The following is a 25,694-nucleotide window of genomic DNA, read 5'->3' on the forward strand; positions in this document are numbered from 1 at the left end:
GACAGAGTGAGGGTAGGCAGTGGCAAACTGAAGGTTTTCCTGTTGCAGTTTGAATGTCTGGTGATCTTTCTGATTGGTCCATACAGCAGTAGGCATGAAGATTATCCATACATGAGCTGTTGTGGTTTCTCTCAGGTGAATATCAAATCATCCAGCCTAGGTTGCATGGCTTTGAAAAAAAGGCAATTTTAGTTCTCAGTGATTCCAAATCAAAGGGGAGGGAGAAAAACTGGAAATGTTAGTTTGGAGAGTTACAGCCAAATACCAGAGGAAAGTAAAATAATGAGGATCCAGTCCAACTTACAGGCAGAAAACAAAACCTTGAAGACAGCAGGAGTAGAATCTCATACCTATAGTGTATACTGTGGTTTCTACTGAAACAGTTTTTCTTTGCACAGTCACCCCATTTCTACCAAAGATAAGTAAGTAAGACTAATTTGTTTGCAGATTAAGTCTAGTTTCAATAAATTTGGTCTGATTACTTGCATAAGTGCAGCAAGAATAGGGATAGACTATTTAGGCTCTTTTAATCCTCTTTGCTGGAACTTTTCATAAGGAATCTCCAGTTGAAGTTTTTAAAAGCCTGTTGAAGCTAGAAAGTCAAACCTAGGCCATTAGACTTTACCTCCAATACCTGTAGATTTGAGTGAATTCCTTTCTTTAGATCTCCAAAAATATCTCTTGTGCCTGCCAGGAAACAACCTTTTTAACTCACCTGGTAAGAATGGTAGGAACCCTGCAAGCAAGGTACCAGGCTGGTTTTTCCATGGTGCTTCATTGGCCTCATAAAGTCAGCCTTGGTTCCTTCAAGCTGTCTGGTCATTTCTGAATTTACACATATCCTTCTCAAATATGACATTCCAGTCAAAGCCTTTGCAGTATAACCAGTGTTTCCAGTTGTGTGTGGATACACAAGAACAGATTCTTACTAAACTCATGCACATAACTGCGTTGCCAGGAGAATAAGAATATTCACTGAGTTTTCTTTTTTCTTTTTTTTCTAAAGATTTTATTTATTTATTCATGAGAGAGACACAGAGAGAGAGAGAGAGAGAGAGGCAGAGGCAGAGGCAGAGGGAGAAGCAGGTTCCATGCAGCGAGCCCAACATGGGACTCGATCCCGGGTCTCCAGGATCAGGCCCTGGACTGAAGGTGGCACTAAACCACTGAGCCACCCAGGCTACCCTCACTGGGTTTTCAAATTGTGGAAGGATCAGATAGAAAAAGTAAAAAATTTCCTTAAATCTGGAAAAACAAAACATAAAAGAACAGGCAGTGTTTCAAACAACTCATAAAAATTATAATCTTCCTACTCAGTTTGATCAGTTCTATGTACTTAATAATTGTTCCCCTTAAATCCAGTTTTCCCTTTAGTTCTAGAAATTCATAGCCAGCCAAGTTTTATGGTCTTTAAGGTTTTCAGAAACCTCCAGGTTTCTGACAAATTTTTGACAAGTTCACCTGTCCGAAGTCCTTTTCTTGAATCTCCTTGAAGAAAAGTGCTTTTGCAGGAACACTTTCACAAAACATCAGCGTGAAACAGTAACTGTAAGTTACAAAAGACTTAAAATGCCCATTGTAAAAGATCTGATGAGAGTTCACTGTAGCAGACCTGACAAGTCTGGTTATTTCTGTGGTATGCAATATTTTAAGTTAACAGCTAGAATTATGACTGATAACATTATACCAGGGCATATCAGAATTTTAGGAATTTCATAAAACTTCTATAATACTTATGCTAATTGTTGGACTGGTGAGACTGGGGACCTCAAAATGGCTGACCCAAGGCCAGCAACCTCCCAACAACTCCGCCCTACCCCCATCTTCCCGCCAACGCCACCTTGCTGCCCCACCCCCATCTTCCTGCCAATGGCGCTTGCCACCCTACCCTAACTTAGCTTATGAAACCCTAACCCTTGCCCTAACCAGAAAAAAAAAAAAAAAGACGGGGGTGGGGGGACACCAAAAACCTGAAAAACACCACCAAATAAGGAAACCTCGCCCCATATTTCCCTACCAACCCTCCCGCCAAAAACTCCTCATAAACCCTCCTGTGACCTGCCTGGGGGTGACTCTCCCGAGACTCCCCTGCTCTCTCTCTCTCCCCTGCGGGCTGCGGAACCTCGCCCCAGAGTGTATCCCATTAAAAGCCTTTTTCAATCAACTTTTGCCTGGCCTCTCTCATTTCACTACTAATCGAATTAAACCTGACACTAATAACGTTTACCTATATAGTATAACCTAAAATTTATCATCACTTTCTTGACATGCTTAATAGGTATTTAACATACTAGATAAACTCAGTGTAACATCTCTATAAAGAGAGAGCATATTTTTTATTTTTTATTTATTTATTTTTTTTTAAGAGCATATTTTTTAGATGTCCTAGGGGCCCTCTTGAAAATCTCAAACTGAGTTTAAGGCCATAAAAGATTTCATTTAGAATTTGATTTTGGAAATTTATCAAAAATTTCACGAGATTTAGACACTTGACTAAATAGGATCACAGATCATTATGCTTATCTATTTAACCAAAGTAACAAAGGATTTTTTTTTTGTTTATTCATGAGAGACACAGAAAGGGAGGCAGAGACAGAGGCTGAGGGAGAAGCAGGCTTCATCCAGGGAGCCTGACATGGGACTCGATCCCGGGTCTCCAGGATCACACCCTGGGCTGAATGCAGCGCTAACCCACTAAGTCCCCAGGGCTGCCCATGAAAAAGGATTTTAAGGGCAAATACAAAATGTTACACAGCTGTGAACAAAACTATTCAAAGACCTGATAAAACACAGAAAATTATTTTGATGAAATATCTGCTTTTTGAAGAATGGTTACTTACAAGGTGACAAAAAGCCTTTCACAGGTAGTCCCAGAAAACTGTCCTTTCAGCAGGTGAAAGAACATTTAATTTTGGCTTCATATAAGTACACTACTGATTGTAAAGCTTCATTTGATAACCAATGAAATAAATTCATTCAGTTTTAGCCAGCTTACCCACACAAGGTAAGATTTTTCTGTCTTTCCAGCTTTCCTTTTTTTTTTTAAAGATTTTATTTATTTATTCATGATAGTCACACAGAGAGAGAGAGAGGCAGAGACACAGGCAGAGGGAGAACCAGGCTCCATGCAGGGAGCCTGACGTGGGATGCGATCCCGGGTCTCCAGGATCACACCCCGGGACAAAGGCAGGCGCCACCCAGGGATCCCTCCAGCTTTCCTTTTAATCAGTCTTTATTCTCCTCTTTCCCATCTGGAAATAACCAGTTTTCTTGGGACAAATTTATTTCCTTAACAAAAATCCTCTTTAGGGGTGCCTGGGTGACTCAGACAGTTAAGCATTGCCTTCAGCTTGGGTCATGATCCCAGGGTGCTGGGATTGAGTCCCACATCAGGCTTCCTACTCAGCAGTGAGTCTGTTTCTCCCTCTGCCTTTGCCCCTCCCCCTGCTTGTGCACATGTGCATGTGCACGCTCTCTATCTCAAATAAATGGATAGAATCTTAAAAAGAAAGCCTCTTCACACCTCATACCTCTTCTTACCAAAAATAAATCTTTTGCATACAGAGTTGTTTCTCTTATATTACATTGTTTTTATTAATTTTAGTTACATATATTAACTAGAATTAATTCTAGAACCCTGGACTAAGAAGTAAACAGTAGTGAACTGTGTCACACCAGCATTGTTTAGAATAGCAAAATTAATTAATACATTTAATAATTCCTAGAGACATGCTTACTCATGATCCCAAAACCTTTCAGTTATTCTATAAAAGGAAGTAATAGTGTATAAATCTATGTTAAGCAATTAAAAGCGTATAAATCTATATCCTGTGCTTTATCTTATTTAGAGATGGTCTGGATATTTAGTGAATTTAACTTAATTCATCAGTTAGCAAAAGTTTAAAGTTTCAGTTTAGGGCAGCCCAGGTGGCTCAGTGGTTTAGTACCGCCTTCAGCCCAGGGTGTGATCCTGGAGTCCCCGGATTGAATCGCACGTTGGACTCCCTGCATGGAGCCTGCTTTCCCCTCTGCTTGTGTCTCTGCCTCTCTCTTTCTCTCTCTCTCTCTGTCTGTCTCTGTCTCCCTCATGAATAAATAAATGAAATCTTTAAAAAAAAAAAAATCTTCAGTTTATCTGAAAGATTTGGGAAAACCATTTTTAAGTACACATACCATAAAACATAATTATTGCTTTTAAAAAGTTCACCTAAGAAGCTTTTATACTAATGTCTATTGAATTTACTTATTCTTTTTTTTTTATATTTCAATTATATTTTAATGTTCTTTGGGGTTATTTTTTTTAATTTCTTTTTTATTGGTGTTCAATTTACTAACATACAGAATAACCCCCAGTGCCCGTCACCCATTCACCCCCACCCCCCGCCCTCCTCCCCTTCTACCACCCCTAGTTCGTTTCCCAGAGTTAGCAGTCTTTACGTTCTGTCTCCCTTTCTGATATTTCCCACACATTTCTTCTCCCTTCCCTTATATTCCCTTTCACTATTATTTATATTCCCCAAATGAATGAGAACATATAATGTTTGTCCTTCTCCGACTGACTTACTTCACTCAGCATAATACCCTCCAGTGAATTTACTTATTCTTAACAACTGTTAGACTGATCCGTGAGACACTAGACAGAGTCAGCCATTATCCCAAGCTATGTTTCTTGCTGACAAATTTTTGTAAGAGATAGCTTGAACTCATTTGACCGTTAGTAAACTGAGGTAGAATAAAGTATTATATTTCATACTGGTAACTTCTGAAGACATGCCTATCTTAAAACTTAAACTAGTTTTTATTTACTAAGGATTAATACTTGGAGATGGCTGGGTGGCTCAGCGGTTGAGCATCTGCCCTCGGCTTAGGGCATGATCCCAGGATCCAGGATTGAGTCCCACATCAGGCTCCCTGTGGGGATCCTGCTTCTTCCTCTGCCAATGTCTCTGCCTCTCTGTCTCTCTCTGTCTCTCTCTGTCTCCCATGAATAAATAAATAAACCTTTACAAAAATAAGGATTAATACTAGATCACATGACTTGAAAAACATTTGGGTTAGTTTCTTTTTCAAAAATACTTCACTTTTTCATTTTTTAAAGTAGACTCTATGCCAAAGTAGGGCTCAAACCCAGGACCCTGAGATCAAGAGTCACAGGCTCCACCGACTGAGCCCACCAGGTGTCCCTGGTTACTGATATATTCCTGAGAATTCAGTTTATATAAGCACTTAATTTCTTTAAAACAAGTACAGCTTCTTTTTACAAATTAGTTTTGTTGATATCATTTGGACATAGAAGATTGTACCCAACTTCAGTACATATATAGAATACATAAACATACTGACAGATGCAAACTGAGATCTTACAGCTTTTCCATACACTTAAAATTTCCCTTGAGGCTCAGTTCTAAGTAACCATTCCCTCTTTTTTCTTCTGATAAGAATTATCACCCTGAATTTTGTATTTTAACTTTTAAATCTCAAAGGCACAGGAAGAGAGCAAGTTAGAGGTCTTTTAAGATAAATGGGGGGGGGAGGAATTGGAACAGGTGAACTTTCAGCTGCCTCTAAAGCTGCATTTTTAATTTTGTAAAAATTTGTAAGATAAAGACAGTTGCTCTCAATTCCTTAAAAGAATAGGGTTGCAGCCTAAATGACATACGTTGATCCACTCATCCAACTACATTATCTTCAATGTGTTTTGTTTGTTTGTTTGTTTGTTTTAGAGAGTGTTGGGATGTTTTAGTCAATCCTTTTACAGAGGCTTCAGAAGGTTTTTCTTTCCCTCTGGGTACATGGTTTCATTTTAGCTTAAAGGAGGAGACCTAAAAAATCCTATCAGGCTCTGAATATCAGCTTCCAGTCTGGCCAGTCTCCAACCACAGAGCTATTTAAAAAACTCTTAAATATCTTGTCATTTTTCAGTCAGGACAAACGCAAATGTTTTGGGGGATTAATGCAGTATGTCTTTGTAAAGTATGTATAAAGCATTTTAACAAAGGCCTCGTTTTGAGTGTACATTTTAACCTTAGACCTTAGCCTTAGGAAGAAAAGCCTTTTTATCAGCCCCTAACATCAGCTTTCAGCTGATCATTTGTAGGAGGGCCTAGGAGAAATGCTAGTCATCTGTTTCCTCTGGAGTGGATGGGGGCGGGGGTAGAGGATAGTGTTGGTTCCAGAGGGCTGTCTGGCTTGTCTGATAACTACAATATAATCATCATCATGGATGAGAAGAACACACTCAACAAGGTCTCTATGAGTGGGGTTGTGATGGACATTGTTTAATTCCTCTTTTAAATTGGTAGGATCCTCTGAAAGTCAAGGTTTTTATGGTCTTTTAAGAGCTTTATAATTGAAAAAATCCACTGCTGTCTAGGTGACAGGAATTATTCAGGCCTAGGATATAGCTGCAGAGGACATTACACAGGAAGGCCTGAAGCTGGCAGAGCCTAATTATAGAGACCTGCAAAATGAGCCTTCTATGTAAACCTTATTCTCCCCTGTGGGTGCTTCTGTTAAATTTGCTCCCTGGCTTTTAGTAATTACATGAGTAACCTGTATATCCTAGGCTTAGAGGTCAGGCTGCAGTATTCTCTGTAAATCTTGTAGGGAAAGGGCAGCTAAAACAAGCAGCTAGGTGTTTAAGGAATTTTCTGGGGAAGTTTGGGAGTTAAGAGAATTTGCTGAGGAGACAAGGTGAGATTTTAAGAAGGGAAATTGATGTTGAATGGGGACTTTAATTTTTGTTCTGAGTCTAATTTGTTTTTCCCTCCCCCATCTTACTAAGAAATGAGTCCCTAAAGCTTACCTGTTATATCTCTCTATGTCTATTTTTTTTTAATTGGTCTTTCCATAGGTACCAATAAGACAGTTATTTAGGACGAGAGCTCTCAAACATATTTTTCTTTCTTTCAAATACTGTCAATTCAAAATATCCATTGTCTGGCCATTGGTGAGCAGGATCTTACATTAATCTCAAGAGTGGCACAAACCAGTAAGCCTTTTTATGGCTTAACCTTGAATTTAAGAGGTGTCCCAGAAGAGGGACAAAAAGATGCAACCCTTACAAGATCCAGAAAGTTTACTCCCAGAAATAGTCTAAGAAAGTAAAGCCCTTTGTTGTGATAGGCAATAAGAATGGTGTAGTGAAAACGCTCTCTCCAGTTTCCTTTTTTTTTTTTTAATATTTTATTTATTTATTCATGAGAGAGAGAGAGGCAGAGACACAGGCAGTGGGAGAAAGCAGGCTCCATGCAGGGAGCCCGACATGGGACTCGATATCGGGACTCCAGGATCACGCCTGGGCCGAAGGCAGGCGCTAAACTGCTGAGCCACCCAGGGATCCCTCTTCTCCAGTTTCCTGTGAGAATGTGAAGCACCTCTAGTCACAGACCTGCGAATCTGACACCAGGCAGGCACTACTAGAATGAGACTTCTTTAGCACTAACAAAACAGTGAAGGTTGAGATGACAAAAACCCCTTATGGACCATGACCCCTGTAACAAACTCCTGAGAGTTGGCCCAGAGTCAGGCAGAAGGTGCTGCTTAGGACTTAAAGTATTAGAATCCCAAGCTATTCAATTGGCCACCGAGATGCATATGATATGTACAGATAGAACATTCTCACTGGTCGTAAAGACAAGCTCTCAAGACATGAACAGGATGAAAGGAAAACCCCTTATAGGCATATTAACAGTTTTATTAGCTGAGCCTTTGGTGTCTCAGAGCCAAACTATACTGAGGAAGGATATGCTACTGGGTTGGAGATTGTGAGGTGTTTTACTGAGTACCTTGCATGGAAGTTTTCTTGAATTTGACAGGTGACCCAGTATCAGTCTGACCGGTTGTGTGACTAACTCATCCTAACACAGAAGTCTTTGGGTTAGGTAGGGAGCACTCTAACAGCTTTTAAGTGCTCAACCCATGCCCACCAGTTTTGCGGCTTTGGCTTCCAAGATGCCCCTTAGTGACTGCCCTCACCTCATGTGCACATTAACCCAGCAACATTTGTCTAAACAGTGGCCTGGTGAGAAATGTGCACTCATCAGTCTGTGAGTCCAGCTTGAACAGAAGGTTTATAGGACCTAGGCCTGTGTTCTATCCTGTGGTTTTCATTCTTATGACAAATAACACAACAGACAAGAGACAAAGCGGTGACCATCTCTGGGATGAAAAGCATCAATAAAAAAGTAAAGAGTGCTCACAACAAATCTTTACTAGAGTCATTATACCCTAGGAACTGGTCCCTCAAATATCTTCTGCTAATCTAAATTTAGAAGAGGGGAAAAAAAGATTCTCACCACTTGCTTCCACCAGACCCTGCAGGCAGAGATCCAGGAGTCTCACGTGGTAAGAATTCTTACCTTCTGTTAAGTTTTCTTTTAATGAACACGGAGAAAATTAAAGACAGCAGAGCCAGGTGGTAGGTTTGAGAGTGCTTTAATGGGGAGCCCTCCCGGGTGAGGTTCCGTGACTCGGAGAGGAGGCCTGAGTCAGGGAAGTCGCACCCAGGCAAACCACAGGGGGATTTATAAAGAGTTTTCCATGGGAATATGGGGGCAGGGCAGCATTCCAATTAGGGCAAGGGTTTCAGGTCTTTGTAAGCTAAGTTAGGTAGGGAGGTAAGGTGGTGTTGGCAAGAGGATGGGGGTGGGGCGGCAAGGCTGCGTTATTGGGAGGTTGCTGGCCTCCAGCCATTTTGATGTCCCCAGTCTCGCCAGCCCAACACCTTCTGCCGCACCTGTCAGAGGTCTTAGGCTCTCTCAGCTGCAGCAGCCCCAGAACAGGCAGTATGCAGCCAATGAAGTTTCTCCTGGCTGGCTCACCAACTGTTGAGGAGAAAAAAATTTTCTCCTACCCTTCTAGATTCTTTTGGCTGGCCTATTAGTTAAATTGACATAAACTTGCAATTAAACTTGCTTTTCTCCTATTAATACATACATACACACACACAGGAGCCCGAGAAGAGTATGACACCTAAGGGCAGGTTGGGTGATTGAGGCTGTGAGTCATCCTGAGCTAAAGAATAGGCTAGGGGTCTGGGAGCTTTAAAGGGGAGGAGGGTGATTCACAGTACAAAAGAACAGATGTTTGGTCATTAGATGTTTGCCCTTCTATACAGAGGTCATTTACATAGAAATTTATCTCTGGTAACACCTTTCTTTCTGGGCCAGACTTCCTATTTAAAATTTTTTTTTTTTAAGATTTTATTTATTTATTCATGAGAGACACACAGAGAGAGGCAGAGAGACAGGCAGAAGGAGAAGCAGGCTCCATACAGGGAGCCTGACATGGGACTCAATCCTGGGTCCCCAGGATCAGGCCCTGGGCTGAAGGCGGCGCTAAACCGCTGAGCCACCAGGGCTGCCCCTATTTAGATTCTTGTAGGTAGTTAAGGGAGAAGTAAAAACTTCCCCTTCACTAGCCTACAATCCTCTGTGCTACAGGCCTCCACTCAGCAGAATCCACATGTGTGCCTCACGTCATGGTAATGTGCCTCCTCCTTCTCTGTTTATTTCAGCTGAGGATGGAAAAGAGTTGGTCAGCCCTTGTTTGTCGCCAGGCTTCACAGGAGAATGGGAACATGCTGAAATAACATACAGGATTTCAGGACAGAAGGCAGGTACGGTGGAGTTCTCGTGTATCCGTGGTACGTAAGTCTTAAGAATGGCAGCCTGCCATCTCTCCCATACATTCAAAACACTTCTGAGAAGCAGGGAGACCGTTGCCAAACCTCATTCGCAGAGAAGCCCGTGTTTGCCCAGGAAATGAAAGTAGCTCTGGGAATTGTCAGGGCTGCAGGGGGCCCTTGCCAGAACACATTGAGAACCCCTGGCTCCCAGGGGGTCTCTGCACAAGGCTCCCTTGTCTGTTGCCACATACTTTATTCCAAAAGACTGCATTTCCTAACAAGCCTCCAATGAGGAAGGACCTGAACATCCTGCTGCTCCAAGACAAATGGCCAACTTAAAGCTATTGGCCCAGAAGCAGCATGTCAGTGTGAACACATCTCTGAATTGAGGGAGAAACAGTTTCTCCATTAGTGGAATCAGCGTCCCTCCACCCGTCACCTGAGAATGCCTGGTGAGCACAGGAAAAGCTGCTCTGCGCTGTGTAGCCCCCACCTGTGACACTGGATGTGCTGTCCCACTAGCTTGGCCCCTCTCACCCCACCTGGGTGGTCTTTGTTGCCCTGTATTCCTTTAGTTTTTGCTAAAAGAAACATTGAAATGTTTCCAGGCTGGGCACATGAGCAAGAGGTTTGTCTGCCTTTGGTAACAGAGCTATTTCTACTCACATTTCTAGCACCAAATGTGTGAGAGTTTCCCCACACCAGCCAGTTGTCCATCCCTGAATAATCCTGTTCAGACTCTCCCTGGAGTTAATGCAGACTGCATAGTTAAGGGCTCAGTCCCACAAGGCTCCCCCATCCCACCCACCCTCTACCTCAGAAACAGATAGCAAGTCCTAGGCCTCCTATATTTCTGACCAGCTGACTACAAATTGGGGGTTCCCACAAACACCCCCAAATAACTTGCCAGAATTGCTCACAGAACTCAGGAAGGCACTTTACTATCACTATTTTATTATAAAAGATATAACTAGAACAGCCAAATGGAAGAGATGCATAGAGCAAGGTGTTGGAGAAGGGATGTGGAGCCTCCACACCCTCTCTAGGCTCTCTAGGAACACCACTTCCCAACACCCTCCATTACCCACAAAGCTCACTGAACCCATCGTTTAAGGGTCTGGGACGCTTCACTACACAGACATAATTAATTAAATCACTGGCTCTTGATTTAACTCAATTCCCAACCCCCTGCTCTCCCTAGAGGTCAGAGAGTAGGGCTGGAAGTTTCTAACCCTCTAATCACATGGTTGGCTCCTCTGACAACTAGTGTCCATCCTGAAGCCACCTGGGGACCCACCAACAAGAATCTGCTCATTTCCATAAATTTAGGTATCCTTGAAAAGGTGCTCCTCCCATCCCCATCACTCAGGAAATTACAAGGGTTTTGAAAGCTCTGTGTCCAGAACCAGGAACAAAAACCAAATATTTGCTTCTTACTATCCATTGACCATGGAGGTCACTCTGACTCAGCCAGCCACTTGTGCACTTGTTATGCATCAGGCCCTGCTACAGCCACTGGCACACAGCTGACATTTCTGTGGGAGGAGTTGGTAAAACACATGAGAAAGTAACTTGAAAAAATAGAAGGGGGAGGAGGGCTGTCAGGAAGATTACAGTTTTAATTATAATGGCCGGAGAAGGCTTCATGGGGTGGTATTCGAGCCAAGACATGAAGAGATGGGGAATGAACCACCCAGATACAAATTAGCACTTTTCCAGACCAGAGAAGCAACATGTGCAAAGGCCCTGAAGTGCCGTTTTTAAGGAACAAGGAGGAAGTTGTGGAGCTGTCCAGACAAGGGAGAGTAGAGGGAAATAAAGCCCAATAGGCAAGGGCAAGGGGAGAAGTGGCTGGAGCTACCTTCAGACTGTGGGCAGGTCTGCTGGGGAAGATCGGAAGCTGAGTCCGGGGTGGGTCATAGCATAACAAAATCTGTTTACCTCTTGGGCTCTCTTTGTTATTCTTCCAAGCAGGTGTTTAATGACCATCTGTGTGAGCTTGACAAGCTGCCTGTTAGGCCTCTATTTCCTTAAAGGCCTTTCCATAAAGAGGGTGCAGGCCTCACCTCTAGTGTGACTGATGGGATGGAGTAGGGCCTTGCACATACAGAGCTCAGCAAGGGCTGGCAGAGAGTAAACAGTGTGAAGCGAACCCATTGGCTATCCCTCCTCCTTGTTCCTACCTGTGCACAACTGGAGGCTGGCATCCTTTAGGGTTGAGGGCCATGCCATCTCTAGCCCCCTTCACACTTTGGGTTTCTTTCCCTTGACCTGGGCCCGCAGTGCCATGGCTCCTAAAAGGTTGCTGTTGGCATGTCTGGTGTTGATGAGCACCAAGACACGGGGTAGGTGCTCTGCAGGCTTCTTGTCCCACCTCACCTTCCATGTGAAGTTCTCAAATCACTGGGAAGGGCTGTGGGGGCTGTGTGGCCCAGGGCCTGAGCTCCCTACCATTGTGTTTATGCTTTTCTTTTGCCCCAGTAGTGAACCTCCATGCGCTGTGTGCCAGCAGAATATCAGAAATCCTTCAAAACAAAGTGCACAGAACAGAAGAAGTGAAGGATGTGGACTTTTATGCTTTTTCCTACTATTACGACCTTGCAGCAAATGTTGGCCTCATAGGTAAGGGTGGGGCCAAGGTGTAGATTCTCTGGACACAGGGCCCACAGTAGAGAGTGATCATGTTGTCAGTCACTCTCAATAATGGAAGTAGAGGAGGGCAGGTATCTTGTCATCCATATAGAAAGTAGTAAGCCCTCTTTTTATAAATAATCAGGTCTTTGAGCCAGTTAATAAAGTTACGTTGTCACTGCAGGAACAGTTACTTGCTGTCGAGTTGTTCTGCTCTAAGGTAGAACTGACTCACCCATGTAACTGACCGTCGTGGTTCCTGCCCTGACCCAGGCCTCTGGCTGACATGGTCACATGGCCATCTTTTCCCATGTGGCACCCAGGTTGGCATGGGGAGGAGTCAGCCCATTCCACAGACCACCCTCAGGAGCTTATGGGCACTGTGGTGTCTCAGAGCTTACTGAGCCACCTGCTGCCTGGGCCCAGTGTGGAGTGCATCCAGCCAGGGGTGGGTAGGCCAGGTGGAAGGTGACCTGTTCATCCCTTGCTCAGGCCCCAGGTCTCTCTGGCACAGAGCAAGGTCCCTGAGGTGCCTTCCAGTAGCTGGCCCAGTAGCTACTTGGCCTGCCAGGCCTAAGAGCCCCTGTGGGGTTCCCATAGCTGGAGCAAAGATCTATTGATCTGTACTTTCCGGACTGTGCCACCAGCAATGGACGTACAATGCTTAGGGCCTGCTACACCCAGACTTGGCCTGGCAGCATGCTGGGGGCTCCAGCCTTTCAGGCTAGCTCAGAGGGACCCCTCCCCAGTATCAGCTCAGCAATTTGCAGCCCCTCCCCCTGGCTGAAGGTTGCCCTACTCCTAGGGGACTGACATCCTCCTAGAGTGACTTCAGGAGATAACTAGGCTGCTCAGAAAAGCTCTTCCAACTCCCTTTTGTGGTCACACGTGGCTCTGAAAGAGCTGCTTGGATCTGTTTTCAGAAATTAAATCCATCTTCAAGGATGACATTTGCTGACTGAGCAAATATCCAAAGTCAAGGAAAAGTCAGCTCACTGAGCAGCAGCTGCCTTATATGAAACATTAATATGTGGGACAGCTTGAAAGACCCTCTTTCAAATGAGAGTTTTTGGGGTGCATTGAAGAAACCAGTCTTGAGAGTTGGGGGACACTGCTTTCATGCCTCTCTCACTGGGAATGTCACAGAAGCCTAGGGCTCACCTTCTGGAGAGCTTTGTAAAGACCCTACCCATTAGATTTAAGACCTGACAAACTACTTGGCTTTTTTATAGAATTTTTTTTTTCCACATTCAGAAAATTGATGCCGGAATACCATTGCTGAACTCAGGGCCACAGCTCGAAGAAACATATCCAATTCTGTACTTTTGTTTTCTTAACTTAGAATTAAGAGATTATTCAGTCTGTGGGGTCCAGGGATCCTGGTGACTTTCCTGTTAGGGACCTAAGACCCATGAGTGTGGTAATGATCCCTGTGTGGTACTGCATGGAACACTTGCCCACCCCCAGCCACATCACCTCAGACATGTGATCAGTGCATATGGGGCTACTGCCCCACTTCCTGCCAGGCTTGTGGCCAGTCTGGACACACTACCCCAGGTCATCCTCTCATGGGTGCAGCCTTAGTGGCATTACTGCCCCAGGAATGCTGGTGCAGACCAGGTGTCTGTTTTTGTCCTGCAGATGTGGAGAAGGGAGGCAGCCTCGTCGTAGGAGACTTTGATATTGCGGCAAAGTATGGTGAGTGGCGGCTGCACTGCCTGGGTAAGAAAGGCCAGGGTAAGAGGCTGGGACCCTGTCCCACTGTGTGGCAGATGCAGCTTGGTGCTTGTGAGGCAGTACTGGGAGCTTCTGGATTTGGTTTCTGATTCAGCCAGCCAGACGGAGTGTTGAGAGGTGTGAGAGGGTACTTGGGGTCATTTGCTGGGCCCAGACCACAGAAATGCCATGTCCTTTGTGACCACAGCAGGGGAGGGGAAGCCTCAGTGTCCCAGCTCTAAAAGGGCACATTTCTAATCCTAGGGTAGTTAGGAACAGGCTCCCTTGAGTTCATGTTTTCTGATAACCTCTTTGCTTATAGTTCAGGTCACCATAACAGGGATTTCCCCTGAAAGTATCCCAACAAATGCACAGTCGTCACACGAACAACCCCTGCACAGCAGAGCCCAGCGTGTTGGGGGGTGAAGAGCTCTTACCCTTTGAGTTTGCAGGTGGCTGACTCAGCAGCTCCAGGGCTGCCCCTCTTCTTCTCCTTTGTCCAATCACAATTCAGCCAGATGGGGAATGAAATGAAGGCTGGTTGTAAACATTCTGCTCCTTGGTTGCTGTTCCCAATTACAGATCAAAAGAGTTAAACTTCATGTGTTTCTCTATAGAAAGTACCCCCCCACAAGTGGCTTTTTTTTTTTTTTTAAGCTTTCTTGTCACTTACAGGTTTGTCCCATGGACACTGGGTGTCATGACTCTTCAACAGGAAAAGGTTCTGAGCAGAATTTTGGGTTTATTCATCTGCCTCAAGAATAAGAGTAGAATCTCCTGAGATAGCTTTGTTGGTGTTTACATTCCCCAGAAAGCCCAGAGTCACACTGGGAGGGGTGTCCCAAGTCACAGATGCAGAGCTATGTCCTATGAGACTGGCTTTCGACTCATGACACCAAAACAAGACCTATGTTCTTGGTCTTGGAGGTCAGGCCCAGTGGAGGCTGGTTGGCCTTGAGACCCTACCTTTTGGTATACTCTTGGTGAATCACCTTCCTATTGTAGGCTGCAGTCCTATCTGAATCAGTGAGGATCTGGGGCTAACACAGAACCTAGCACAGGTTGGGCACCTGGAGTGGGTAGAGCCTGGTCTGCACAACACCCCTTCCCACTGCCCCAGCCCACGAGTGAACCACCTGGAATCTGACTGGGAAAGGGCTGTCTTACCCTCAGTGTGCCGCACGGCAGAGACCCGGCCGCAGGGCAACCCCTTTCTGTGCATGGACCTCACCTACATCAGCCTGCTGCTCCAGGAGTTTGGCTTCCCTGAGAACAAAGTGCTGAAGGTAAGGACAGTGTCTCGGGTGACCCTGTGCCTTTTGTGGCCTGACAGGCTGGGGGCACTGTGTCCAGCCTCCCAGCTATGCCCACTCCACCACTCCCTTTCTGTTTTCAAGCTGACTCGGAAAATCAACAATGTTGAGACCAGCTGGGCTCTGGGGGCCATTTTTCATTACATCGACTCCCTGAACAGACAGAAGAGTCCAGCCCTGTAGTGGTCGAGCCACTCTAGCCATCCTCGCAGAAGCGGCTCCATCTCCATGAGAACAGACCTTCGTGGAAGCCCATGGCAAGTTGGGGGGAGGCCGCTGTTCAGGCTGCCACCCCTCCCCCTTTGACCTTGCAGACCTGCCTCTGGACAGGCAGAGGGCTGCAACGTGACCCAGGCCCAGCGCCTCCTGCGTGGCTCCAGATGGGCAGTGAACCAGACAGGGCAAAGGTCACGTGCCAAGAGTGATGCAGTCTCACCGTCCCTGACCTGTCCCTATGTGCAGGGTTGGAGTGGCTGTAACATGTGTCTTTGTGATAGTCTTGTTTTATCTTCCTGCCCCTGTCTGGTCTGTCCTTGCATCCCCAGGACACACCTCACCTTCTCCCCAAAGACTCTGTGGGGAGGTTGTACAGGGAGGCTGTCCTGGCTGCTCTCAGGGTGGGCCGAGTGGCAGCCACCACACCCTCTGGGACAGTGGGTCTGGTGGACTTGAATGTGTTTGCCACCTCCTTGAATGTGGATGTGTAACGTCATTGAGAGGTTTGTTTTTTCAGGTTCTTGGATGACTTGGAGCTAACTGACAGAGTTGGCCCTATGAATAGGAAGAAAGGCTGGGGAAAATACCTCTCATGTGCCCCAGCTCTTCAGAGGAGGCCCAAATGTGAGCATGAACTGCTTACAATATTTATGGCTTTGCTGTGTGAGTGATGTCTCCGTTGTGCGGTGCTGAGTGTTTGTGTAGCTACTGTGTTCTGAGCCCCAGTGGATGTATAGCTACCGTGAGCCATTGCAGCCGAGCAGTGTTGAAAACGTACACCACCCCCTGTAGGTCAGGCAGCCTGTAGTCCCTGAAACTGCCTTCTCCTAGCTCTGCTGGGGTGCAGGTCCACACCCACTCCCACCCCCCCAAGATACAAGGAGCTGCACAGGACACTGGGAAATGGGAAATCTCCTGTGGGAAATGTAGGGTACATCGTGTGTTCTACCCAAAATAAACGGTTTACAAGGCTTTCTGCTCTGAGGACTCCTCTCAGTGAGTGTCAGCAGTGTTCATCCACCCCAGCACTGACAGGAGGAAAGCCCCTCAGGGCCCTGTTTACTGTAGCTGAAACAAAGAACCGCCCAGGCTGGGTAACAGGTGGCCCAGTAGGTCTTCTCAGCATGCTTCCTGAGGAGACAACCACAGAAGGGCCCACGGAGGACACCACATCCCTGTGGTGGCAGGTTCTGTGGAGGCTGAGGCTGTTCAGGGGAGCCCGTCAACTTCCCACCGAGATCCCTCCTCCCTAGGACTGTGACCCGCAGCTTGTGCAGCATGGTATTCCCCAGCACATGCCCCTCTCTTGCTCGCAGTGTGCTTGGTGGGGACTTGGTTTTAATCTGGAACAGCTGGAAAGGGGTCGTATGTCAGAGAAAGACTGGGTAGGAGCACAGGGTCTGGCCCTTTGACCACTTGGAGCTGCAGCAGGACTAGGGCGGATGTGACTGCCAAATGAGCCCACGAGTGGAGTCTGGTGGGGGAAAACGCTGGGCAGAATGCTGCAGGAGGTTGGTTTTACTCCTCCCTCCAGGGGTGGAAGCGGGGGGGGGGGGGGGGGTCCAGGCCTAAAGCCTTTTATATTGGAGAGGTGCTATGTGTACAGGACACAACAGGAGCAGTTCCCCCTCTTTCCTGAGGGTCCTCATCTGGAGGTCTGATCATCACTGCCCCAATTCCAGAAGGCTGGAGACCTCCCAGGACAAAAACCACTGACAAGACGAAGCCACCCACCCTCCGTTCACTGGTTTCCCCAAAACTTAAACCCTAGGGCAGATGTCTGGAGGTATTTATGTAACATAAGTAGAAACAACAAAGCAGGAAAGCTGCTTCCTCTAAATAAAAAGCCACCTTTGGGCTACAGCTAGGAAACCTTCGCTTGACAAGGGCAGGAGAATCCAGCTTCTAGCTCCTTGTCACTCCTGCCTTGACAGGGTCTCGCCAGCCTTTCCTTCCATAATATCTAACCGTTTTAAATATTTAAATAACTCCGGAGGCTGGGAATCAAATATGCATGAAGGTAAAAGTGAAAATTGATTTGGTCCATTTATAGGTTAGTGATCTCACGTCTGAAAAAGTGGAAACAACTGGAAGTTTCCCAAAAGTTCACCAAATAAGTCATGGAATATTTTCAGGCCCAGCAAAGTATGCAAATCGTTTAGTTCTGTCTTTTGTGATTATAGAGTAGGCTCTTGTTTTTTAAAAAAGTAGGTGCATATGCATATCCTAGCATGTAAAAGATGCCAACTAGGAATACAGTAAGAATTTTGTCACCTCCGTGTACCTCACAGAAGACATGTGCATCTGTGTGCTCAGGTCTTCCTGGCATGCCCCCTACACATGTGTCCTGCACCTTTCAGCCCTCAGAACAGCCACACTGTCAGTGTGCGCACTGAGCTGCCTCCACCTTGCCATGGCTAAATGACAGGACCCCACGGCATTGGGTTGTTTCCAGTGCCACGTCCATGTGCAGGGAGCCATCCTCACATTGCCAACGCCAAGAGCTGGAACATTTTAAATGGTGACTATGTTGTCAGTTTTAACTTCAACCTCCTGGCAGCTTCGGTGCCAGCTTCTCTGAGCCCTCCTCACCAGCAAAGCTACAGCCACACTGTTTGCTCTGCCTTAGGCAGGTAAACAATAACTGGTAATTTTACTATGCACAGATCTAATTCATCTTGTATGTAGGTTTAAGAGCATTTCCTTTTCAATGAAACATCTGTGTCCCATACTGATTTTTCTGAGAGACTGTGGTCATTCTCTTCTGGTTTTAGGAGATTTTTATATATTAAAGAAATTAGCCATTGTGATAGAATGTGTTGCAAGTTTTTCCCCATTTTATTGTTACTTTTTGACCTTATGATTTTTTTGCAATGCACAATTATTTTTATGTACTTAAATTTATTTAGTTTATATTTTTATACAAATTTATCATGATGACTTCCAGGTTTTGTGTCATAATTTAGAAAGGCTTCCCCACTGATAAGTTTTAAAAGTTAACACACTGTTGGTTTTTTTTTTTTTATGGTTTTGTTTTTATTACTTTAACAATTCCCAGCATGTGCTTATGAATACCCTCAGGCACAGCAAATCATTGTTTCAAGGTGGATTTGACTTGTAGGACCGTTTTAGAGTCACTGGAAGGCAAATGTGATATTCAAACTGAGATAATACCATTTTTAGATAAAATCATGGCTGGCTATAAAGTAATGAGGCAGTTTCAGAAGGGCTGTTTCAGAAGTGTGCAGAATCCTAGCCACATCAGGAACAGCCTAATAGGGAAGCCGCACTGCAAGTGCAGTGAGATAAATTTGTTTTAGTAACTTGTTTGGAGAGCATGAGGTATGAGGAATGATTGAAGCCCCTAGGGCAGTCAGTTCATCCTTGTGGAGAAAAAAACCTCTTCCTCCTCTGCTGCCCACTCAGCCCTCTGCTCTCAGGACCTCCCTCTGACACTAGACATGCAGGATCTGCCCCATGCCCAGCAATGCTGTGACATCAACTGGATGGCCTACAATTCAACCTGACACTGTCCACCTGGAGTTAGTGCAGGCCACACAGGTGCCCCTAACCCCCACTTCAGGTACCAGGCACAAGTCCAGGTTGGTTCTGTGTTTCTGACCAACTGGCTCTAAGTCAGTGGTTTCCACGACCCCCTTCTTAGATTCCATAATTTACTAAACAGGCTCAAAGAATTCAGAAGAAAAGTTTACCTTCTATTGTTGATTTATTGCAGAGGGTACAAATGAATAGTCAGGTGGAAGAGACACACAGGATAAGACATGGAGAAAGGGGTCCAGAGCTTCTATGTCCTCTCTGGGTATGCCATCCCTCCTCGCACCTCCTTGTGTTAGTTTTTTTTTTTTTTTTTTCCTTGTGTTAGTTAAACCAGAATGGGGCATCTGGCTGGCTCTGCTGGTAGAGCATGCAACTCTTAATCTCAGGGTTGTAAATTCCAGCCCCACACTGGGTGTAGAGATGACTTAAAATCTTAAAACAAAATCCAGAAGTTCTCCAAATCTCTAATTGGGATTTTTATGGAGGCTATATTATGTAGGCTTGATTAAATCATTGACTGTTGGGTCAATCTCCAGGCCCTCTCCCATCCCAGAGGTCAGGAATAGGGGAGGCTGAAAGTTCCAAACTTCTTTTTTTTTTTTTTTTTAAGGTTTATTTATGTTAGGAAAAGTGTGTAGGAGAGAATCTTCAGGCAGACTCCCCACTGAGCTTGAAGCCTGATGCAGGACTCCATCTCAACAGCCTATAAGATCATGACCTGACCGAAACAAAGAGTCAGACACTCAACCGACTGAGCTTGAGCCTTCTGATTACCTGAAGGCAGGTAATTCCCCTTGGCAACTGTCCTGCCACCCTTTGGTCACCTAGGGGCTCTCCATAAATCACCTTATTAACATAAATTCAGGTGTGGTTGAATGGTCCCTGAGACAGAAGACTAAGTATTATAATAAAAGCTGCTCCCTTTCCTCTAAATGCTTAGGAAGTCCCAAGGGTTTGAGGAGCTGAGAGCCAGGAACAGGGATGAATGCCAAATCTGTGTTTCCTATTCCGAATCACATGCAGTCCTGGAAAGAGGTTTTCGGGTGGATGGGACTCTGACAGCATCTTCAATATGATAAGGATTGTGAGACCCTGGCCTTGGTTGTGTTGCTGAAGAGGCTGCAGCTCAGACATGTGGACATAAGTTACAGGGACATGTTTTCAGGTTTCCATCTAACACAGAAAGGTGTCCTAAAAGACAGGGTCTGCATCCCTGCCCTGTCAGCACTGAAGGGTGCTTAGGAGGAGATTCCTCCCTAGCTGAAAGGTTAGAATCAGGCATATACAAGGCCTCTCCACACTCAAGATCCTTGGATTCACCTTGAAAATTATCTGGAATGTCATGACCAGGTAAGCATACTGGCAGGTAATATCCCTGAATTTTGAATTGAAATGACAGTAGCCTATGTTGTGGAGTGCACAGGTGATTGCATGGCACAGGTACTGATCTGGGGGGCCCCAAAGAGCTCAAGTTCAGCGAGTGAGGAGTGGATGGCCCCACTCAGACCCAGATCTGGAGGCTTCCAAACCCCAAACCAGTGTGCTGCATTGCCTTCAAAGTCAAAGATGTTAGAAGATTAATTTTTCCTGATGTGTCAGGCCTTGCACAGAGCTATTTACCAGAAGCAGGTCTCTCTGCTAAAGAATCGTTATCATGGTACTGTGCTCTGAAATATTTAGGAAAAGTAGTTACGCAGTCAAGAGAAATTAAAACTAACTCTGGGCCTAACTGCCCCTTATCATTTTGACAGCCTGATTCCTATTTTTCTGTGTTACTAATTGGTGGGTGGATAAAGGTTTCCGCTTAAGAGCTTAAGTGCAGCTCTGTAAATCTGCATGTCCACCTCAGGATTTATGTAGTTCGAAGCAGACACTCCCCTATATGGCATCCTGTGTGGAGAAGCCTCTCAAGGTCAGAAAAGTGCCAGAGCCACGTTTTATAGCATGGAATAGAAGGCAGTGGGGTGGCTCAAAACAGCTTCCAAAGTGTGAGGTGCTCAGAAAAATAAAACAGCTGCAGGGTTCCCCAGATCCATCTGGAGGTCACCTAAGGATCAGATCATTTTGCAAGTAAAAATGCCAAAGTTCAGAGGCCTACAGCGCTTGTCCTACAAGACGTGAGACTGTAAGCCAGGGTTTTCAGTTTGCTGGGGATAAAGAGATTTTAAGGACTATCCATACATTGGAACGTTATTTGGCAGTAAAAATGAATGTGCCAAACAAGAGGACTGTTGGCTGCCCAAGGAAATTTGGAGGGTGGGGAGGAAAGGTCAGTGTCCCCTTTCTCAGGGTTTTTCAGTTCTCCTGCTTTCTTCCAGGCAACCTTTAATTATTCGGTAGGCAATTGAGAGCCCCTCTTCAGGAGCCCAGAACTTGCAGGCCCCTGAGGTTCCACAGCAGACCTGACCCCTCTTGGCCCACAGGTCCAAGGGGTGGCCATGATGAGACTGGGAAAAGTCTAAGGCTGGCCTATTTTGTTGAACCCCTTTGCTCTGAAGAAGCCCTTTAGTTCAACGTAGCCCTGCTTGTTAATTTTGCTTTTGGAATCAGATCCAAAAGATCATGGCTAAGGCCAAGGCCAAGGAGCTGATCAGGCTGTTTTCTCCTGGGAGTTTTATGGTTTCAGGTCTGACACATGCTGCGACATGGATGAACCTTGAAAATACTAGGCTAGTAAGTGAAAGAAGCCAGACACAGAAATCATAGTATTACATGATTCTGTTCATATAAAATGTCCAGAACAGGCAACTCCATAGTACAGCAAGCTCATTGGTGGTTTCCCGTGGCTTGCATGAAGGGGAGAGAAACAGGGCACAGGGTTTCGGGGGGTGATGGGAAGGTTCTAAACTTAGATTATCTTGATGGATGTGCATGCACCTTTGCAGATGTACTAATAATTATTGAATTGTGCACTTTAAATGGATGACTTTATGGTGTGTAAATTATATCTTAATACATACAGCACTTTAAAAAATAAGGACTGGAGGGGCACCTGAGTAGCTCAGTTGGTTGAGCATCCAACTCATGATTTCAGCTCAGGTCATGGTCTCATGGTTGTGAGATGGAGCTCTGTATTGGGCTTCATGTTGGGTGTGGAGTCTATTTGGGACTCTCTTCCTCTCCCCTCCCCCACCCTTCTGTCCCCCCTCTCAAATACATAAATACATATCATAAAAATATAATTAAAAATGAGGACCAAGGGATCCCTGGGTGGCGCAGCGGTTTGGCGCCTGCCTTTGGCCCAGGGCGCAATCCTGGAGACCCGGGATCGAATCCCATGTTGGGCTCCCGGTGCATGGAGCCTGCTTCTCCCTCTACCTGTGTCTCTGCCTCTTTCTCTGTGACTATCATAAATAAAATAAATTCAAAAAATATTTTTTTAATTAAAAAAAAAAAAAAAAGACCAAGGAGTACCTGGGTGGCTCAGTGATTGAGCATCTGCCTTTAGCTCAGGTCATGATCCCAAGGGTCCTGGGATCAAGTTCCGCATTGGGCTCCCACAGGGAGCCTGCTTCTCCCTCTGCCTATGTCTCTGCCTCTCTGTGTCTCTCATGAATAAATAAATAAAATCTAAAAGAAAATGAGGACCAGAACTCCAAAAGGGCAAAAGCCTAAAACAGCAGGTTTTCCTTAAGTGGGTATAACTGACATATAACGTGCGTTTCTGGTGTGCATCATAATGATTTCATATTTGTATACATTGCAGAATGATCACACTAAGTCGAGTTATGATCTGTCACTATACATAGTTACAAATATTTTTTTCTTAAATTTTTTTCTTATGAGGGATTTTGAAATTCTCTTAGCAACTTTCAAATAAATAATACAGTATTATTAACTGTAGTCACTATGTTATACATGACATCCCCAGGACTTGATTATTTTATAATTCTTTGACCATACTCAAAGGTGGCACAGTGGTTGAGTGTCTGCCTTTGGCCCAGGACATGATCCCAGAGTTCTGGGATCAAGTCCCACGTCAGGCTTCCTGCATGGAGCCTGCTTCTCCCTCTGCCTATGGCTTTGCCTCTCTCTCTGTATCTCTCATGAATTAAAAAAAAAAAAAAATACACAGAGCCACACATACCACGTCTTCTTTATCCATTCGCCCATTTATTTATTTTTTTAATAAATTTATTTTTTATTGGGGTTCAATTTACCAACATACAGAATAACACCCAGTGCTCATCCTGTCAAGTGCCCCCCCCAGTGCCTGACACCCAGTCACCCCCATCCCCCACCCTCTTCCCCTTCCACCACCCCTAGTTCGTTTCCCAGAGTTAGGAGTCTACATGTTCTGTCTCCCTTTCTGATATTTCCCACACATTTCTTCTCCCTTCCCTTATATTCCCTTTCACTTTTATTTACATTCCCCAAATGAATGAGACCATATAATGTTTGTCCTTCTCCGATTGACTTACTTCACTCAGCATAATACCCTCCAGTTCCATCCACGTTGAAGCAAATGGTGGGTATTTGTCATTTCTAATGGCTGAGTAATATTCCATTGTATGCATAAACCACATCTTCTTTATCCATTCATCTTTCGATGGACACTGAGGCTCCTTCCACAGTTTGGCTATTGTGGACATTGCTGCTAGAAACATCGGGATGCAGGTGTCCCGGCGTTTCATTGCATCTATATTTGGGGTAAATCCCCAACAGTGCAATTGCTGGGTCGTAGGGCAGGTCTATTTTTAACTCTATGAGGAACCTCCACACAGTTTTCCAGAGTGGCTGCACCAGTTCACATTCCCACCAACAGTGTAAGAGGGTTCCCTTTTCTCCGCATCCTCTCCAACATTTGTGGTTACCTGGGATCCCTGGGTGGCGCAGCGGTTTGGCGCCTGCCTTTGGCCCAGGGCGTGATCCTGGAGACCTGGGATCGGGTCCCACGTCGGGCTCCCGGTGCATGGAGCCTGCTTTTCCCTCTGCCTGTGTCTCTGCCTCTCTCTCTCTCTCTCTCTCTCTGTGTGACTATCATAAATAAAAAAAAATAAATAAAATAAAAAATAAAAAATTTGTGGTTTCCTGCCTTGTTAATTTTCCCCATTCTCAATGGTGTGAGGTGGTATCTCATTGTGGTTTTGATTTGTATTTCCCTGATGGCAAGTGATGCAGAGCATTTTCTCATGTGCATGTTGGCCATGTCTATGTCTTCCTCTGTGAGATTTCTCTTCATGTCTTTTGCCCATTTCATGATTGGATTGTTTGTTTCTTTGGTGTTGAGTTTAAGAAGTTCTTTATAGATCTTGGAAACTAGCCCTTTATCTGATACGTCATTTGCAAATGTCTTCTCCCATTCTGTAGGTTGTCTTTGAGTTTTGTTGACTGTATCCTTTGCTGTGCAAAAGCTTCTTATCTTGATGAAGTCCCAATAGTTCATTTTGCTTTTGTTTCTTTTGCCTTAGTGGATGTATCTTGCAAGAAGTTACTGTGGCTGAGTTCAAAAAGGGTGTTGCCTGTGTTCTCCTCTAGGATTTTGATGGACTCTTGTCTCACATTTAGATCTTTCATCCATTTTGAGTTTATCTTTGTGTATGGTGAAAGAGACTGGTCGAGTTTCATTCTTCTGCACGTGGATGTCCCATTTTCCCAGCACCATTTATTGAAGAGACTGTCTTTCCTCCAATGGATAGTCTTTCCTCCTTTATCGAATATTAGTTGACCATAAAGTTGAGGGTCCACTTCTGGGTTCTCTATTCTGTTCCACTGATCTATGTGTCTGTTTTTGTGCCAGTACCACACTGTCTTGATGACCACAGCTTTGTAGTACAGCCTGAAATCTGGCATTGTGATGCCCCAGATATGGTTTTCTTTTTTAAAATTCCCCTGGCTATTCAGGGTCTTTTCTGATTCCACACAAATCTTAAAATAATTTGTTCTAACTCTCTGAAGAAAGTCCATGGTATTTTGATAGGGATTGCATTAAACGTGTACATTGCCCTGGGTAACATTGACATTCTCACAATATTAATTCTGCCAATCTATGAGCTTGGAATATTTTTCCATCTCTTTGTGTCTTCCTCAATTTCTTTCAGAAGTGTTCTATAGTTTTTAGGGTATAGATCCTTTACCTCTTTGTTTAGGTTTATTCCTAGGTTTATTTGTCTTTTTTGCTATTGAGTCGTATGATTTCTTTATATATTTTCAATATTAACTCTTATCAAATATTATTTGCAAATATTTTCTCCCATTCAGTAGGTTGCCTTTTTGTGTTGTTGATGATTTCCTTTGCTGTGCAAAAGCTTTTGAAAGACCTATACAGAGAAAACTGTAAGACATTGATGAAAGAAATTGAAGAAAAGAAATAAATGGAAAGATATTCCATGTTTATTAGTTAGATTAATATTGTTAAAATGTCCATACTATAGATTCAATGCAATGCCTCCAACAAGATTTCTCACAGAAAAAACAATCCTCAAATTTGTATGGAAACACAAAAGATCCCAAACAACCAAAAAGCAATCTTGGGAAAGAAGAACATAGCTAGAGAACAAAGTCCTGATTTCAAACTATGTTACAAAGCTATAATAATCAAAACAGTATGGTGATGTGGTTTGAACTGGTGGGATTTGGAGCCAGTAGCCAAGAAAGCATTCTTGAGACATCTTTGGTGCCAGAAGATGGTT

The 25,694-nt window shown here is 44.6% G+C and overlaps 1 protein-coding gene across 9 annotated transcripts in view; it reads left to right on the top strand.

Moving 5' to 3' along the window:
• ENTPD6 (ectonucleoside triphosphate diphosphohydrolase 6) overlaps positions 1–16,476 on the top strand; it is a 45,854-nt gene extending 29,378 nt beyond the window's left edge. For 4 of the 9 annotated variants that reach the window (XM_025461511.3, XM_035705302.2, XM_035705300.2 and 1 more), the window contains 5 exons: positions 9,518–9,619; positions 12,110–12,250; positions 13,901–13,957; positions 15,149–15,261; positions 15,373–16,476. In XM_025461511.3, the coding sequence (XP_025317296.1) occupies positions 9,518–9,619; positions 12,110–12,250; positions 13,901–13,957; positions 15,149–15,261; positions 15,373–15,471 (512 nt within the window). In that variant the 3' untranslated portion in view covers positions 15,472–16,476. The remainder of the gene's footprint in view (positions 1–9,517; positions 9,620–12,109; positions 12,251–13,900; positions 13,958–15,148; positions 15,262–15,372) is intronic. The other 5 variants (XM_025461512.3, XM_049099664.1, XM_049099665.1 and 2 more) reach the window with 3 other exon arrangements.
• The last annotated feature ends 9,218 nt before the right edge of the window (positions 16,477–25,694 follow it).

Source organism: Canis lupus, chromosome 23, assembly GCF_003254725.2.
Source record: "Canis lupus dingo isolate Sandy chromosome 23, ASM325472v2, whole genome shotgun sequence".
Taxonomy (NCBI): Eukaryota; Metazoa; Chordata; class Mammalia; order Carnivora; family Canidae; genus Canis; species Canis lupus.